The following is a 19,283-nucleotide window of genomic DNA, read 5'->3' on the forward strand; positions in this document are numbered from 1 at the left end:
CGACAGGAAACCGCAAGAGCGCAAATAGGTTCCACCGGTTAATTGAGGTAAGTGCTAACAGTGTTGAACCACTTTGTTCAGTTGTAAGATCCCGTGTAGAGATAGTGTGTTGTGCGTGTGTGTTGCGTGTGTGCGTGTGTTGCGTGTGTGGGATCAGAGCCGCTGCAGTTTGAACGCATCGCGTTGCGTTTCCAGGTGCGAAGAAGTAAAAGTTAGTTGACTTTTGTCGTGTCCTTTGCAGATGGCTGGTTTCGGCGCTCACTCTTGTGGAGTATTCTTCCATCGCAGCGGGGAGACCGCGCCGGCCGTCTGGTAGTAGACGTGGTCTTAGGGGGACAGACATCGCAGCGGGGAGACCGCTCCGGGCGCCCGGAAGTAGACGTGATCTTGGGGGGACAGACATCGCAGCGGGGAGACCGCTCCGGGCGCCCGGAAGCAGACGTGATCTTGTGGGGGACAGTCGGCGCGTGGCGCCCAGCCTGCGGAGAAGAGTCCCGAGGACCCCGCGCGCTGAGATGAATACGTTCTACATCGTGATTGAATTGATCATCGCTGTTCTGTCCGTGACCGGCAACATACTGGTTTGCTGGGCTGTCGCCATCAACACCACCCTGAAAAACGCCACTAATTACTTTCTGGTGTCCCTGGCCGTGGCGGACATCCTGGTCGGTTGTCTCGGCATCCCCTTCGCCATAATCATAAGCCTCGGCCTCTACCTGGACTTCTACGGGTGTCTTTTCCTGGCCTGCTTTGTTCTGGTGCTGACGCAGAGCTCCATCTTTAGCCTGCTTGCCATTGCTATCGACAGATACCTGGCCGTCAAAATCCCTCTGAGGTGAGTCCGTCTCTCGGTCTGAACTTGGACTCCGGACCACTACTTTTATTTATAGCCGTCAGTGGTTGGCAATAACGCTTCTTCATATTCAAATGATCATGATAGTACTACATTAAAGTGACGGATGGATGGATAGAACTACAAGCTGGGTAGATGGACAAACAGACGGATAGATAGATAGATAGATAGATAGATAGACAGACGAACAGATAGAAATATGTACAGATGGATGGATAGATAGATAGATAGATAGATAGATAGATAGATAGATAGATAGATAGACAGACGAACAGACGGATGGATTGATGGACAGATAGATAGATGGACAGCTAGATAGACCTACAAGATGGATAGATAGAAAGACAGACAGACAGACGGATGGGTGGATGGAATGATGGATGTGGGATATTTTACAATAAAACATCCCATATCCATCCATTGGATATGTCATTGTTCTACTTGAGGACGTTTGTTGACCAGTTGTCCATCCAAACACAACTTCATCACCTCAGACACACTTGGTGTCTACACCTCGTCCCTTCATATGGTGAGACAGGTACACAGGCGTGACTACACACAAACACACAAACATGGATGACACGTAATGTGACATGAGTACACACACACACACACACACACCCAAGAACCACCACCAAGGTTCCTTGTTTTAACCAAGTGTTGATCTTTGTCGTTGTGACGTGTGGGTCCGTGTCGAGCCAGATTAACCCGGAGACAGAAACCGCACATGTTGCACTCCTGAGGAAGACTCACCTTCCTCCGTCAGAGACACTTGGAGACAACGTGAGGTGAGACATGTTGCACTCCTGAGGAAGACTCACCTTCCTCCGTCAGAGACACGTGGAGACAACGTGAGGTGAGACATGTTGCACTCCTGAGGAAGACTCACCTTCCTCCGTCAGAGACACTTGGAGACAACGTGAGGTGAGACATGTTGCACTCTTGAGGAAGACTCACCTTCCTCCGTCAGAGACACGTGGAGACAACGTGAGGTGAGACATGTTGCACTCCGGAGGAAGACTCACCTTCCTCCGTCAGAGACACTTGGAGACAACGTGAGGTGAGACATGTTGCACTCCGGAGGAAGACTCACCTTCCTCTCCGTCAGAGACACGTGGAGACACGGGAAGCGGGACATGTTGCACTCTTGAGGAAGACTCACCTTCCTCCGTCAGAGACACGTGGAGACAACGTGAAGCGAGACATGTTGCACTCCTGAGGAAGACTCACCTTCCTCCGTCAGAGACACTTGGAGACAACGTGAGGTGAGACATGTTGCACTCTTGAGGAAGACTCACCTTCCTCCGTCAGAGACACGTGGAGACAACGTGAGGTGAGACATGTTGCACTCCGGAGGAAGACTCACCTTCCTCCGTCAGAGACACTTGGAGACAACGTGAGGTGAGACATGTTGCACTCCGGAGGAAGACTCACCTTCCTCTCCGTCAGAGACACGTGGAGACACGGGAAGCGGGACATGTTGCACTCTTGAGGAAGACTCACCTTCCTCCGTCAGAGACACGTGGAGACAACGTGAAGCGAGACATGTTGCACTCCTGAGGAAGACTCGCCTTCCTCCGTCAGAGACACGTGGAGACAACGTGAGGTGAGACATGTTGCACTCCTGAGGAAGACTCACCTTCCTCCGTCAGAGACACGTGGAGACAACGTGAAGCGAGACATGTTGCACTCCTGAGGAAGACTCACCTTCCTCCGTCAGAGACACGTGGAGACAACGTGAGGTGAGACATGTTGCACTCCGGAGGAAGACTCACCTTCCTCTCCGTCAGAGACACGTGGAGACAACGTGAAGCGAGACATGTTGCACTCCTGAGGAAGACTCACCTTCCTCCGTCAGAGACACTTGGAGACAACGTGAGGTGAGACATGTTGCACTCCGGAGGAAGACTCACCTTCCTCCGTCAGAGACACGTGGAGACAACGTGAAGTGAGACATGTTGCACTCCTGAGGAAGACTCACCTTCCTCTCCGTCAGAGACACGTGGAGACAACGTGAGGTGAGACATGTTGCACTCCTGAGGAAGACTCACCTTCCTCCGTCAGAGACACGTGAAGCGAGACATGTCGCACTCCTGAGGAAGACTCACCTTCCTCCGTCAGAGACACGTGAAGCGAGACATGTCGCACTCCGGAGGAAGACTCACCTTCCTCCGTCAGACACGTGGAGACAACGTGAAGTGAGACATGTTGCACTCCTGAGGAAGACTCACCTTCCTCTCCGTCAGAGACACGTGGAGACAACGTGAAGTGAGACATGTTGCACTCCGGAGGAAGACTCACCTTCCTCTCCGTCAGAGACACGTGGAGACAACGTGAAGTGAGACGTGTTGCACTCCCGAGGAAGACTCACCTTCCTCCGCCAGTTGCGTCTGACATGGGTGACAGACGGACTGGACACGGGACTCACACGTCCGCGGTCGCTGCGGGGTTGCGGGATCTGACGTGTTGGGGTTGGGCTGGAGGCTTTGGGGCATCACATCGGCACAGCGTTTGGTTTTCGTGGTCTCGAACAAACCATTTTGACAGCCGTCTGGGGACGGACAGCTGCCGAGACGCGGACGGGCGGACGGACACGCTAGAGCGGAGTCGTCGCGCGCGCGCGCGCGTGTTGTGTGAAACAACGTGGAAACGGACGACATCTCGTTGAAGCTGCTCGTGGCACAACATGGACCTCCAACGCCGGTCCGAAACACGCCCCGTGTAGGCAGTCTGGCGGAAGGCGTTTTCAAGGCCCCCCCCCCCGTAAACCCCCCCGTTTCTGCCCCGCATCACACACGTGGCAATCACAACAGCGTGCGCGCGCGCGTGTGAGAGAGAAGCTCATATTACATCTTTATAGAGGTGTGTGTGTGCATCTGTACACAATAGCATGCAACTGTGTGTGTGTGTGTGTGTGCGCGCGCGCGCGCCTTTGTTTTTCTACCCCACTGGGGGCATTTGGTTCTCACTGGGGTAGAAAAAACACAAACCACCTACCTTGTGGAAACATTTTCTGGGTCCCCCGTGAGGAAAAGGGTCTATTCCGGGGTTCATCTTGGGTTTACGTTTAAGGTTGGATTAGGTTAGGGTAAAGTTTAGGGTAAGGGTAAGGGTTAGGGTAAGGGTTGGGGTAAAGGTAAGGGTTAGGGTTAGGGTAAGGGTAAAGGTAAGGGTAAGGGTAAAGGTTAGGGTTAGGCGTGTACTTCTGATGGTTAAGATTAGGGTTAAGGAATTAGTGTAGTGAATGAGGGTCCTCACAAGTATAGTGTGTGTGTGTGTGTGTGTGTGTGTGTGTGTGTGTGTGTGTGTGTGTGCTCTCTGGATGTGTGGGCCGCGGTTCTCTCAGATAAGAGTGTTTTCACAGATGGTTTTGAGTGTAAGGGAAAGGCCAGAACCAGATGCTTGAAACCTCGTGAGACGGTTGGAGCTGCACACCCACTCCGACACCCGCTCGAAGCCCCCTTTTGTTTCGTCTGCACTTTTCCCAGAAAAGTACCTTTGCGGTTCACCTTGCGTCCAGTTCGAGCTTTAAAAGAAAACCTCTTGGAAAGTGAACTCCACCACGAGGTGACACATCTGGCAGGGGTTCCCCCCACCCCACCCACCTCCCCACCCCCGCAGACACGCTTACGAGTGCGTTAAGGTCCCACGCTGTGGTAATACCCATTTTTCTTCTTCTTCTTTTTTTAAGGCATGTGTCACGTGTCTGTCCTCGTTGCACATCGGGAGTCGCAGCTTCGAGTCCAGCTGCAGATGGTTCCCATGCGTAGGTCTGCATGTCCGGTGGAGGGTTAGAGTAAAACCTCGTCTTCTGTGTTTTGCAGCTTTGAAGAGCAAACGGCAGTTGTGTAATTTCCCCAGATAAAGGCAGCTGACGGCTTTCAGAGAGAACTGATCGCGGCGTCAGCGGTCCGGGTGACTCCGGGGGGACAAATGAGGCGGTTAACCCACCCGTCAGATCGACACCGACGCGGTATTTATTTACCAAGGACTTAAACTCACAGGAGGCTCGTCTGTGTACGACTGAAAGAGGGGGGGGGGGACGCTAAGGAAGGATTCGGGACACAACCCGCACTTTGTAGCGTCGCTTTAGAAAAGTGCTTCATTGTAGCGAATTCGGGGGGAGCGGCCGGGCACCGCCACGGGCCGAGACGCGAGCCCGTCTCCGCACCGCGCGCGCGACTGCGTTAATATGTAACCGAGCTACTTCCGCACGCGGCGGCGTTCCATCCGCAAGGCGACGTCGCTGACCGCTCGACTAAAGGGGCCCCGCCCTCCTGGTCGGTCGGTCGGTCGGCCAGGGAGTCTTTCGTAGTTTACAGTAGTCGCCTCCTCCCGGAAGCGCGCCCTCGCGCTTTGTTATTCCCGCGCTCCGAAGACACTCGTGAGGTTCTGCACGCTTCCGGACACTTCCGGACACTTCCGGATCCCGCCGCTACCACCAGCGTAACCGAGCTACTTTCTCGCCCGGGGCGGGATTCGATCCGCGGTGAAATGCCACTAAAAGGCGACCTCGCTGACCGCTCGACTAAAGACCGGCTAGCTGACCCGCCACGGAGTCTTTCGTAGTTTACACCTGGTCAACGGGACGACTGGTTAACTAGTCGCCTGTGGTGCGGGAGAACCGGGTTCACGTCCCGGCTCTGGCGGTTCCCGGCTGCCCCCTCCCCCTCCCCCGAATTCGCTACATTGGTGTCAGAAGCGGGATGGCGAGACCGTGAGGCCATGGGAAGCGCGTGCGCCCCGAGGCGTGAGGGAGCTGATATGCTGAAGCGCGGGGGACGGAGGAAGGTAGCGTAACCACACTCGCCAGCCCAGTGTTCCCCAACCCGGTCCTCAAGGACCCCCTATCCTGCAGATTTTCTTTGCAACCCTGAATAGGTACCTGTTCGTAGTTATTCAACCAATCAGCAATGAATTATGTCAGACGTTGCACCCCTTGCATAATTAAGTGCTGTGAGATGATTGGTTGAGTAAGTACAAGCAGGGCTGCCTATGCAGGGTTACAGTGAAACTCTGCAGGATAGGGGGTCCTTGAGGACTGGGTTAGGAAACTCTGCGCTAGCCCTTGGCTAACGGGTCAGACCCTTTAGTCACCTGGTTAACGTAGTCGTCCGTGGTGCGGGAGACCCGCGTTCGCGTCCCGGTTGCGGTGGTTCCCAGCTGCCCTCCCCCATTCGCTACTACACGTGTACAACTTTGTTAAAAGAAACACTCAACGGTAGGGGAAATGCTCAGCAAATAAGGAGCAAAAATAATCCAGTGATTCAGATTTCTATTCACGGTATCTAGAAATACTGCACATGTCCACGACCACCAGTGGCTGCAAGGTTACGGCTCCGCTTGCCCGGTATCGAATAGCGGAGGAAGTAGTTCGTGACAACGGGCCGCGGTTCGCTCGTGCGGAATGCAAAGAATTGGCGCGCGAGCTTGACTTCCAACACATAACCACCAGCCCACACCAGCCCCGGGGGGAAGGGGCGCGCTGAAAGGGCAGTGCAAACGGCCCAAAAAGGCCCTCTTCTAGCACCCCTATGTTATAGATCCGCTCCATGCAACAGCACAGGTGCTAGCCCTGCAGAACTCTTGATGGACCGGGAGATCTACTACGACCAGCGTTACGGGGGTGAGAGGCCTACCTTCCTCGCAGCCAGGGGACCGTGTCCTCACCAAGCTGGACGAGCACAAGTCCTGGCTTACACCCGCAGTAGTGACCAACGAGAGAGTCACACCGAGGTCCTACCTCAGTGAGGCGGAGCAGGGAGCTACACTCGTAGCCGTAACAGGCGCCACCTCCAGGCGGTGCCCACTGCAGGATCACCGGTGCCAGAGACCACACTCATACTTACCCAGACCAGCCGCCGGACACCCCGGTAAGGCCAAAGAATGGTCCTCCTGTCCTGAGCAGGAGTAAACCCAAAGACACCGATGGACTGATACGGAGTCAGTAAACCACTCAACTGGACTTGTGAAAAAAACAAAAAACAAAACTACTGAGAAAAGGGCGAGGGGGGGGGGGCAAGAAATGGACTGTTGAAATACTGTTAGTTCCTGGTTATGCAATGTGAAGGGGAAAAAAACAGTTCCAGAGGAAACTGTAAACTAGTGATTGTAAAGTAGAAAGACTTCCTAAAAGAGTTCTCGACAAGTAAAAGATGCCAACTGGAACACACATACACACACATATATGTATATATATATATATACACACACACACACACACATATATGTATATATAACGAACTGTCAATAAACGTATCCAGATGAACTGATTCAACCTTGATTTATCGTAATATGTATCGTTATCGTGATATGAGATTTTGGTTATATCGCACAGCCCTATAATTCACTACAATATATGTGTGTGTGTATGTGTATATATATATATATATATATATATATATATATATATATATATATATATATATATCAATACAGATGCAGGGCACAAACCGGCCTGTACTGCCATGTCTTAAAAATGTAGTTGAGCACTTAGAACAGTCCTGCCCCCATGCTGATCCCTGTGCCGGGGGCTTATGCACCCAAATGCAGCCTGACCCCAGTTTTTATTTGCAGAGTGCGATTATCCTGCTTTTTTTTAGGCCTGCCGTTAACTTTCATCACATATATTCGTAGCATTCGTCAGAGTGAGTCGTGTCAAACTGAGCTAAGTCACAGGAAAATATATCAATTCCTGCTTTTACTTCGGTTACCCAACGGTGGCTGCAGATCAGGTTCCCCTTTTTGTTCTCCGCTGCATCACAGGTCCACAGGTTGCACAGACTCGCTTTGAGTTAAAGTTTAGCAAACCTCCTCTGGTGAGGTGCGGATAGGGGAGGGCAGGAAGCACGACGGTGGGGCCGTGTTGCGGCTTGTTCAGAGTAGGTACACAACACAAAAACCGAAACGCAATGCAACATTTCTCTTTGTGCACGCACAATGACCCAAGTAAGATGGTCAGCTTAGGCTGAGGAGGTCACTTAGATGAGGAGGTTACCTAGATGAAGAGGTCACTTAGATGAGGAGGTTACCTAGATGAGGAGGTCACTTAGATGAGGAGGTCACGTAGATGAGGAGGTCACTTAGATGAGGAGGTCACTTAGATGAAGAGGTCACTTAGACTGAGGAGGTCACTTAGATGAAGAGGTCACTTAGATGAGGAGGTCACTTAGATGAAGAGGTCACTTAGATGAAGAGGTCACTTAGATGAAGAGGTCACATAGATGAGGAGGTCACTTAGATGAGGAGGTCATGTAGATGAGGAGGTCACTTAGATGAAGAGGTCACTTAGATGAGGTCACGTAGATGAAGAGGTCACTTAGATGAAGAGGTCAACTGAGGAGGTCACTTAGATGAAGAGGTCATGTAGATGAGGAGGTCACTTAGATGAAGAGGTCACTTAGATGAGGAGGTCACTTAGATGAAGAGGTCACTTAGATGAAGAGGTCACTTAGATGAGGTCACATAGATGAGGAGGTCATGTAGATGAGGAGGTCACTTAGATGAAGAGGTCACTTAGATGAAGAGGTCACTTAGATGAAGAGGTCACTTAGATGAAGAGGTCATGTAGATGAGGAGGTCACATAGATGAGGAGGTCATGTAGATGAGGAGGTCACTTAGATGAAGAGGTCACTTAGATGAAGAGGTCACTTAGATGAGGTCACGTAGATGAGGAGGTCACTTAGATGAGGAGGTCATGTAGATGAGGCGGTCACTTAGATGAAGAGGTCACTTAGATGAGGAGGTCATGTAGATGAGGAGGTCACTTAGATGAAGAGGTCACTTAGATGAGGAGGTCATGTAGATGAGGAGGTCATGTAGATGAGGAGGTCACTTAGATGAGGAGGTCACTTAGATGAGGAGGTCACTTAGATGAAGAGGTCACTTAGATGAGGTCACGTAGATGAGGAGGTCATGTAGATGAGGTCATGTAGATGAGGAGGTCACTTAGATGAGGAGGTCACTCAGATGAGTGAGGAAGCGTTTCTCCCAGTAAACGCCGTGTGCTGATGAGCTGATTCACCTTCCCGTGCTTCCCGTCTGCTCGTGCATGCCCGCTGCTTCAGACGGTTGCAGCGTCATGGCCGCCGGGCGTGTGGCTCTGACCCGATGGCGACGGCGCGTCTCTGCGCGTGCTTGCCCAACAGCGTGTAGGCCCTGTTAGGACTGCGTTCATCCCTCGTGACCCTCGATTGACTCTAATGAGCTCCTCAAACCCGAGGGCCGCCATCTTCGTTGACCCTCTCTGTCCTCGGCCGTTTCGGCTGATCAGCTCCCTTTGAGATGAAAATGGGGCGAAGCAAACGTGCCGCTTCCTGCAGCGGCGTGACCACATACGGTGGCGTTGTACCGGCGAAACACACGCCTGTCGTCGTGTGACTCCTGCTGACTGTTAGCCGCTGGCCTTGTGATGCGTCGCCGCGTCCTCCCCGCCGGCCTCTGACGCGTCCCCGCGTCCTCCCCGCCGTCCTCTGACGCGTCGCCGCGTCCTCCCCGCCGGCCTCTGACGCGTCGCCGCGTCCTCCCCGCCGGCCTCTGACGCGTCGCCGCGTCCTCCCCGCCGGCCTGTGACGCGTCGCCGCGTCCTCCCCGCCGGCCTGTGACGCGTCGCCGCGTCCTCCCCGCCGGCCTCTGACGCGTCGCCGCGTCCTCCCCGCCGGCCTCTGACGCGTCGCCGCGTCCTCCCCGCCGGCCTCTGACGCGTCGCCGCGTCCTCCCCGCCGGCCTCGTGACGCGTCGCCGCGTCCTCCCCGCTGTCCTCTGACGCGTCCCCGCGTCCTCCCCACTTTCAGGCTGGCTCCTCGTTTGTTTGTTTGTGGTTTGTGTGTGTGGGGGGGAGGGGGGGTTCTGGTAATTGCAGACAGAAGTGTCCTCCTGAAAAGAAACTCTTGATTTTCTCTGTTAAATTTCAATTATTTTAAAAAAAAATGGCTGAGAAGGCTTCGCTAACATAAAATGGCTAGTTTCTTGTATGTCGGGTATATTTATTTACTCATCTTCATCGAAGTGTCTCCCTTGGTATGAAGAGCGGGTTTTGCCTAAATAAAGAGCTGACTGTTTTCTTGATGAAAGTCTTTTGCCTTAAAGGTGAAAGGTCGAATCCCCGCGTTACCTCCGGCTTGGTCGGGCGTCCCTGCGGACACATTGGCCGTGTCTGCGGGTGGGAAGCCGGATGTGGGCGTGTGTCCTGGTTGCTGCAGTAGCGCCTCCTCTGGTTGGTAGGGGCGCCTGTTCGGGGGGTGGGGGGGGTGATAGCGTGATCCTCCCACGCGCTACGTCCCCCTGGTGAAACTCCTCACTGTCAGGTGAGAAGAAGCGGCTGGTGACTCCACATGTATGGGAGGAGGCATGCGGTAGTCTGCAGCCCTCCCCGGATCAGCAGAGGGGGGTGGAGCAGCGACCGGGACGGCTCGGAAGAGTGGGGTAATTGGCCCGGTACAATTGGGGAGAAAAGGAGGGGGGGAGGTGAAAGGTCACCTGAAAAGCAGACGAGGGTTGACGTCACAGCAAGCACGTGACAAGACGTGTGATCAGTCCCACGGCAGAACTTCGGTTCCTTCCCTTCTGCAGATCCTGCAAAAAAAAAAAAAAAGTCTGCACAATCTAAAGGGTTTTCCATGAAAGCAGGCCGGCCTGTATTTGTTTCCAGAGGTGAAGGTGGTTTTTATGGAACAAAGGGAGGCGTCCCCGAGCTCGTGACGGGTATCACCAGAATAAGTGATGAGTGGCTGTCTGCCGGCTGCAGGCAGTGCTGGATGTTGGTACTGTACCCTGCAGACAGACACACAGACAGACAGACAGACAGAAGGACAGACACACAGACAGACAGACAGACAGACAGACAGACAGACAGACAGACAGACAGACAGACAGACACACAGATAGACAGACAGACAGATACACAGATAGACAGACAGACAGACAGACAGACAGACAGACAGACAGACAGACAGACAGATACACAGATAGACAGACAGACAGATACACAGATAGACAGACAGACAGACAGACAGACAGACAGACACACAGATAGACAGACAGACACACAGACAGACACACAGACAGACAGACAGACACACAGATAGACAGATAGACAGATACACAGATAGACAGACACACAGACAGACAGACACACAGATAGACAGACAGACAGACAGATACACAGATAGACAGACAGACAGATACACAGATAGACAGACAGACAGACAGACAGACACACAGACAGACAGACAGACACACAGACAGACAGACAGACACACAGATAGACAGACAGACACACAGACAGACACACAGACAGACAGACACACAGATAGACAGACAGACAGATACACAGATAGACAGACACACAGACAGACAGACACACAGATAGACAGACACACAGACAGACAGACAGACAGACAGACAGACAGACAGACAGACAGACAGACAGACAGACACACAGATAGACAGACAGACACACAGACAGACACACAGACAGACAGACAGACACACAGATAGACAGACAGACAGATACACAGATAGACAGACACACAGACAGACAGACACACAGATAGACAGACACACAGATACACAGATAGACAGACAGACAGACAGACAGACAGACAGACAGACAGACAGACAGACAGACACACAGATAGACAGACAGACACACAGATAGACAGACAGACACACAGACAGACACACAGACAGACACACAGACAGACAGACACACAGATAGACAGACAGACAGACAGACACACAGATAGACAGACAGACACACAGACAGACACACAGACAGACAGACACACAGACAGACAGACACACAAACAGACAGAGAGACAGACACACAGACACAGACACACAGACAGACACACAGACACACACACAGACAGACACACAGACAGACAGACACACAGACAGACAGACAGACAGAGAGACAGACACACAGACAGACAAACAGACAGACAGACAGACACACAGACAGACACACAGACAGACACACACACACACACAGATAGACACACAGACAGACAGACAGACAGACAGACACACAGACACACAGACACACACACAGACAGACAGACACACAGACACACACACAGACAGACAGACAGAGAGACAGACACACAGACAAACAGACAGACAGACACACAGACAGACACACAGACAAACAGACAGACAGACACACAGACAGACACACAGACAGATACACAGACAGACACACAGACAGACAGACAGATACACAGACAGACACACAGACAGACACACGGACAGACACACAGACAAACAGACACACAGACAGACAGACAGACAGACAGACAGACAGACACACAGACAGACACACAGGCAGACAGACACACAGACAGACAGACAGGCAGACAGACAGACACAGTGTGTGGGTATCTGCTCTGAAACTCGTCTGAGGATGTGGATGGAGAGCGAGAGCGAGAGGTTAGTGATTTACGGTTCTGCAGCCTCCCTCCTCCCTCCTCCCTCCTCCCCGACTCACAGGTTTCTATTAGAACTGCGTTTCCCTGATGACTAGCTTGAAAAACTCCTATCAGCTGCCTCGTCGCTTTCTATCGAAGACCACATCTCACCGTTACGTTTCAGTCAGCGCAGCCACACTGAGATCGTATCGCACTCTTTCATATCACACACTTTCTCTATCAATCACTTCCAAATCGCCCCCCGCCCTTTGTTTTGTGCGAAAAAAAAGGATGCAAATGTTAGATGTGGGTCATTTGCATGCACACAGGCCAACCGACATGGAAAATGTCCCAAGTGTTGTGAGTGTAAACGCCCGCCTGTTGTGTTGCGCTTCACGCTAGGCCCGTGGACGCGGCCCAGCCGCTCTGAGCGGATGTCACGACTGCTTTGGTCTCCGCAGCCTGCCGGAGGTCCGCGGCTCCGGGCGGAAGCGGAGGTGCTGGGGAGAGGAGAGATGCATGTTAAACAGAGAGACAGAGAGACAGAGAGAGAGACAGAGAGAGAGAGAGACAGAGAAAGTGAAGAGAGCAAAACAAAGATGGATCCGATGGCAAGGGGGTCCCTAGACGACCGGCACCTCCACACAACTGCAGGGGGCTGCCGGAAATCCTGTTTTTGGGAAACCGCCTCGAAGCGTGCCGCCACAGCTTGCTTTTCTGTTGGGGTGAGCTCCCTTAGCCTTATGTCTTCCAGACTCACCCACAAGGCAGCGGGGCAGTGGTTGATAGGTGCCTGGGCGTGTCCACCAGGGTGGGCCTGCACACCATATCTCTGGGGCCCACTGCTGCTCCGAGATCCCCTGCCAAGTTAGCCTGGGGCCGCAAGACCCCAGTTACCACGTGTGGCCACGGGGAGGCCTGGCAGGAGTCTTGGTGAAGGAGAGGCTATGTACTGGCAAGGGAAGGCTTACACGCTAGCATGCTGCCCTATTCGCCACAGAGGCTAGCCAGCGGCAGCAAGCTAAGGGCAGGAAGACACAAGCGGGTTGGAAGAACACATGCACCTTCCCTCCAACTACACACTGCTGCACTAGACGCATCACAACACCCTGTGTGTATGTACACACACACACACACACACACACACACACACACACACATATATATATATATATATCTAGATAGATACACACACACACACACACACACACACACATATATATATATATATATATATATATATCTATAGATACACACACACACACACACACATATATATATAGCTAGATAGATACACACACACACACACACATATATATATATATATAGCTAGATAGATACACACACACACACATATATATATATATATAGCTAGATAGATACACACACACACACATATATAGCTAGATAGATACACACACACATATATATAGCTAGATAGATACACACACACACATATATAGCTAGATAGATACACACACACACACACATATATATATATAGCTAGATCGATACACACACATTTTATATATATATATATATATATATATATATATATATATACAGCCAGACAGATACACACACGTGTGTGTGAGACCTCGTAATCTGACGTGTATCTTAGCCTCTGTCTCTTGTGTTGTGTTTTTCTTGGTTGTAGGTTTACGTGTTTTCTGCACGTTTCTCAAACAGAATTTAAAAGAGAAGAAGAAGAAGAAGAAGTGATATCAGAACATGCACACGTGCAACAGTCCCACTGGCAAAGGACGCGGTGTAAGACAAACGGGGCCTTTTGCTCATGTTAGGCTCAAACTCGCTGCGCGCTACAAAATGAAACCCCGGGGGCGTCCGGGAGGCGTAGCGGTCTATTCCGTTGCCTACCAGCACGGGGATCGCCGGTTCGAATCCCCACGTTACCTCCGGCTTGGTCGGGCGCCCCTACAGACACAATTGGCCGTGTCTGCGGGTGAGAGGCCGGATGTGGGTGTGTGTCCTGGTCGCTGCACTAGCGCCTCCTCTGGTCCGTCGGGGCGCCTGTTCGGGGGAGGGGGGCGGCGAAACTCCTCACTGTCAGGTGAAAAGAAGCGGCTGGCGACTCCACATGTATGGGAGGAGGCATGTGGTAGTCTGCAGCCCTGCCCGGATCGGCAGAGGGGGTGGAGCAGCGACCGGGACGGCTGGGAAGAGTTGGGGGTAATTAGTCGGAAGAAAAACGGGGGAAGGGGGGGGGGTCTAGCAAGATCTGCTTCCTCCTGACTGCCCTTGAAGAAAAGTCTTCCAGCACACGTGACAGATGATGTAATTCAATCTGATTTAATGACTTCCGGGACAACCGCCTTGTTTGTGTCTCTAAAAGCCACCTGACTCATTTCCGGAGAGAGGCGTTCTGTGCAAATGGAGCCTTGAGAGTTAAAGCTGCCTGGAGAAATTAACATCTGGGGAAATTAACTCCCTCTATTCCTGGATGACGGGCGAGTATGGGGGGAGGAGCGCTGCAGGTCACACCCGTCTATTGTCGCCGGGCGGGTCCGGCCTGCCTCCCAGCAAAGACTCGCGGGCCCCTGATAACGAACCGGCTTTTACATAATGACTTTCCAGCTGGAGCGGAGCGGGCGCAGATAACGGGCCCTTGGCTAATGATTAGGGATCCTTATCGGACTCACGAGCCCGTCGTTTTGTTTACTTCTAAATCCTTCACGTGTCCATGGCAACAGACGACTGAGCCAAGGGCGTCGACATACACAAAGCCGCAGGGGGGCATTCCAAAAATACAGTGCCGCGGAAAAACCCACTTCCGGTTCTCAAAGGTGTTGGTTTTGCTCGGCTAACCTGTAGACGGGTGCTGGCGCCGCGCTTCCGGTCGCCGCTCGCCGCGCTTCCTGCCGCTCAACTCGGTATAACGCGTCACATGTTGCTCTGCGTGCCCCATCAGATGGAGCCAGATTAGGTTGTTTTTTGTTTGCCCCCCCTCCCCTCCCCTCCCCAATCACCCCACTCTTCCGAGCAGTCCCGGTCGTTGCTCCGCCCCCTCTGCCGATCCGGGGAGGGCTGCAGACTACCGCATGCCTCCTCCCATACATGTGGAGTCGCCGGCCGCTTCTTTTCACCTGACAGTGAGGAGTTTCCCCAGGGGGGGGGGGACGTAGCGCGTGGGTAGGATCACGCTATCCCCCCCGGATCCCTCTCCCCCCTCTGGACAGACACTCCCCCCGGCCGACCAGAGGAGGCGCTAGCGCAGCGACCAGGACACACACACCCGCAGACACGGCCAACGGTCTGTAGGGGCGCCCTGCAGACTCTGCAGGCTGTGGAGGAGTCTCGTGTTCTGCTGACGTTGTGGAGATCTCCTCTGCCGGGTCTCGCCGGCTCGGTTGCTGTTCGTCAGACACACACACAACACGTCACCGAGAGGATGAAAGGAGGTGTTCTCCCAAGGCTGCCCCGTATTTTTAGGAGCAGATGCCTCCATGGGTTTCAGTTCACCCCCCCCAGCCCCCCCCCCCCGGGAGACACTGCAATACCTCATGCTTTTTTTGCAAGACAACCGCAGTAGAAGCAGTCCGTGTCTCGCCCAGGCCTTATCGGCCCCAGCAGCAGGAGGTGTACTTCACACAGAGACGGACAGATTACTGCTTCGGTCCTTCCCCTCCGCAGCCGAGAGACTTCGCCGTACCGAGTATTCACCGGGTCAGCAAGACCCGTGCGGCCTGGCTCCGCCAGCCCTGTATTGGCTTTACATAAATACCGACGGGGCGATAAGGGAGGGGAGTGTGCCGCCTCTTTAAATCTGTTTGCTTTTGTTGGCGGGCTGAGAAGGGCGTCCTACATATTTGCATGGAGAGTGAACAAAGGAAAGAAGAGAGAAGGGTTTACAGCAGCCGGTGCTTCCACCTGAGATCTCAGCAGTAGTCTGCACTGTGTAAGCTGTTCCACACGTCTACCTCGTCATCACTGCTTCTCCTCGTTCGAGCTCGTCTGCGACCAAACCACCTCAAATACTCTGCACTTCTGAGGCTGCGTCCCATTTCCACAATACTTTTATGTTTCTGCATATTTTTTAGCAGCTTTTTCTTGCTGGGCTGTTTTTAACCTTGTAGATATCACTACTGTAGGGGCGCCCGGATAGTGTAGGGAACGGAGGCAACACGGGGATTCGAACCGGCGATCCCCGTGTTGCCTCCGGCGTGGTCGGGCATCCCTACAGACACAACTGGCCGTGTCTGCGGGGGTGGGGAGCCGGATGCGGGTGTGTGTCCTGGTTGCTGCACTAGCGCTTCCTCTGGTCAGTCAGGGCGCCTGTTCGGGGGGGGGGAACTTGGGGGGGGGGGATAGCGTGATCCTCCCACACGCTACGTCCCCCCTGGTGAAACTCCTCCCTGTCAGGTGAAAAGAAGCGGCTGGTGACTCCACATGTACGGGAGGAGGCATGTGGTGGTCTGCAGCCCTCCCCGGATCGGCGGAGGGGGGTGGAGCAGCGACTGGGACGGCTCGGAAGAGCGGGGTAATCGGCCAGATACAACTGGGGAGAAAACGGGGGGGAACCCCACCCCCCCAAAAAAAAAAGACTACTGTATGCATCCCTCGCCCCACCCACTTTAGGCCTCAGTTTGAGGCCTAAAGTGGGTGGGGGTGTTGAAGGTGAGATGACCTGTAAACCACCGCTACAAGACTAACCACATGTATTTACTCTCCAGGTACAATGAGCTGATGACAGGGAAGAGAGCCAGAGAGATCATCGCCGTCTTATGGATCCTCTCCTTCGTCATCGGCCTGATCCCCTTCCTGGGCTGGAACGGGAAGAACTCCGACCATGTCTGCAATCAAAAGCAGGACAACAGCAGCAGCAGCAGCAGCAGCAGCACCGGCGGGGACAACGCCACCGGTCCGGCAGCCGCGGGCGGGAGCTGTAAGCTCACCTGCTTCTTCGAGAGCGTGGTGGACATGCACTACATGGTCTACTTTAACTTCTTTGTGTGCGTGCTGCTGCCTCTGCTCATCATGCTGGGGATCTACCTGAAGATCTTCATCGTGGCCCGCAAACAGCTGCGGCAGATCGAACTCAAGTGCGTTGGCAACGGGGACAGCCAGCCCAACCACAGCCTGCTGAAGCGGGAGATCCGCGCCGCCAAGTCCCTCTCCATCATCGTGGGCCTGTTTGCCGTCTGCTGGCTGCCGGTCCACATCCTCAACTGCCTCACACTGTTTTACCACGTCAAGTCGCCCATCATCATGTACGTGGCCATCATACTGTCCCACGCCAACTCGGCGGTCAACCCGGTCATCTACGCGTACCGCATCCAGGACTTCAGGAACACCTTCCGCAAGATCCTGTCCCAACACTTCCTGTGTCACAGGGAGGAGCTGTACCTCAGCTCCAATGGCTCCAGGAGGACCAGGGATCAGATCCACATGACCATTGACCCTCTGCTATAGAGGAACGAGACCAGGGACGGGGGGACTGGGGGGGGGGGGGGACGGGGTCTCGCTTTCCTCAAACAACTATCCGTGTCGACGCTCTTGTGCTTCGTCCTCGAATTCCATATGCGGTGAGGTTACAAATGTTTACAAGACAAGGGTGTGTCATATGTGAAGATTTCAAACGTGCCTTGAATGTGGACATTTATTTATGAATTAAAGGAAGAGTCCGGTATCTTTTCAAGCTAAGCCCCATTTTCCCCATGTTTAGGAGTCAAGCCGAGTGGCGGGGTGGCAGAAAGTGGTTCAACAGACCGAACACTGACTCGGTTTGACAGAGTCCGGCACCCGTCACTCGGCCTGACTCCTGACGGTAGGGGGACGAGGCCTTAGGTTTAAAACAAAAAACAAAAAACACCGGAGTGTTCCTTTAATGTAGCGTATCAGGGCTCAAGGGGGTCATACCTAGCTTTCGTGAAGGACTTCGGACTAAAACAAAGACGGTGAACCTAACTGGATTTGCGGAGCTGTGAAGAGGATCCGCGTGTGAATCTGCTGCTTTGCTTCGTCCCCAAACCCCGTCAGTCGCTCTGACCCCCAACACCCCCCCCCCCCGACGCCCCTTCTCGCGCCCTGACTTGCGGACATGTTTTGAAACGTATTTTGGATGTTTGCCAGTGTTTTGATAATTTATTTATTACAGTGTCATGTTTTGTTTTTTTGAGAATGTCAAGGACAAATAACTTTGTGTGGGCGGAGTCAGCACCCAGACACCCCTCCCCCCCCCCCCCCCGTGAGGTACACTAGCAGTAGCCGACAGTGACGCGCCACAGCCCGCTGCTGAAACAACGCTGCAGCGCTCCTATTGTGCAAAATGAGGAATCCGGAAAGTGTGGTCACGCCGCTACGCAAGCGGAACGTGTGACGAAACGTCCGCAAATCACAGCGGCGTCGACCCGCGATGGGAAGCCCGTTGACGTACAGACCCGAGGCGGTGCCGTAACGGTGGAGTTTCTTCACATCTGACGACCCGGAGACGCAACACCTCAACTTACGTTACGTACAACACGACAAACGCAAAGGCTCGGGGGCGTCCGGGTGGCGTGGCGGTCTATTCCGTTGCCTAGCAACACGGGGATCGCCGGTTCAAATCCCCGCGTCGCCTCCGGCTCGGTCGGGCGTCCCTACAGACGCAGTTGGCGTTGTCTGCGGGTGGGAAGCCGGATGCGGGTGTGTGTCCTGGTCGCTGCACTAGCGCCTCCTCTGGTCGGCTCGGGGGCGCCTGTTCAGGGGGGAGGAACTGGGGGGGGGGTAGCGTGATCCTCCCACACGCTACGTTCCCCCTGGCGAAACTCCTCACTGTCGGGTGAAAAGCAGCGGCTGGCGACTCCACATGTATTGGAGGAGGCGTGTGGTGGTCTGCAGCCCTCCCCGGATGGGGCGGAGGGGGCGGAGCAGCGAAGAGTGGGGTAATTGGCCGGGTGCAATTGGGGAGAAAAAGGGAGGAACCAAGAACAAAGGCTGTGACTCAGTTTTAGCTCTGTAACATTCACACTGGGCCGAGCCACGCTAATGTCCGCCTCTGGTCAATGCAAAAAGGCGGATGTTA

The 19,283-nt window shown here is 53.6% G+C and overlaps 1 protein-coding gene across 1 annotated transcript; it reads left to right on the top strand.

The window, feature by feature from the left end:
• Positions 1-241: 241 nt before the first annotated feature.
• adora2b (adenosine A2b receptor) lies at positions 242-19,267 on the top strand. Its single transcript, XM_056284780.1, has 2 exons — positions 242-835; positions 16,954-19,267. Exons 1-2 carry the CDS (start codon positions 516-518, stop codon positions 17,690-17,692), a joined length of 1,059 nt encoding a protein of 352 aa, XP_056140755.1. The 5' UTR covers positions 242-515; the 3' UTR covers positions 17,693-19,267.
• The last annotated feature ends 16 nt before the right edge of the window (positions 19,268-19,283 follow it).

This window comes from Lampris incognitus, chromosome 8, assembly GCF_029633865.1.
Source record: "Lampris incognitus isolate fLamInc1 chromosome 8, fLamInc1.hap2, whole genome shotgun sequence".
NCBI lineage: Eukaryota > Metazoa > Chordata > Actinopteri > Lampriformes > Lampridae > Lampris > Lampris incognitus.

Coding starts and splice junctions, on each gene's coding strand:
- adora2b (XM_056284780.1), top strand. CDS start 516: ATGAATACGTTCTACATCGTGATTGAATTGATCATCGCTGTTCTGTCC. Junction 836..16,953: donor GCCGTCAAAATCCCTCTGAG/GTGAGTCCGTCT, acceptor TTTACTCTCCAG/GTACAATGAGCTGATGACAG.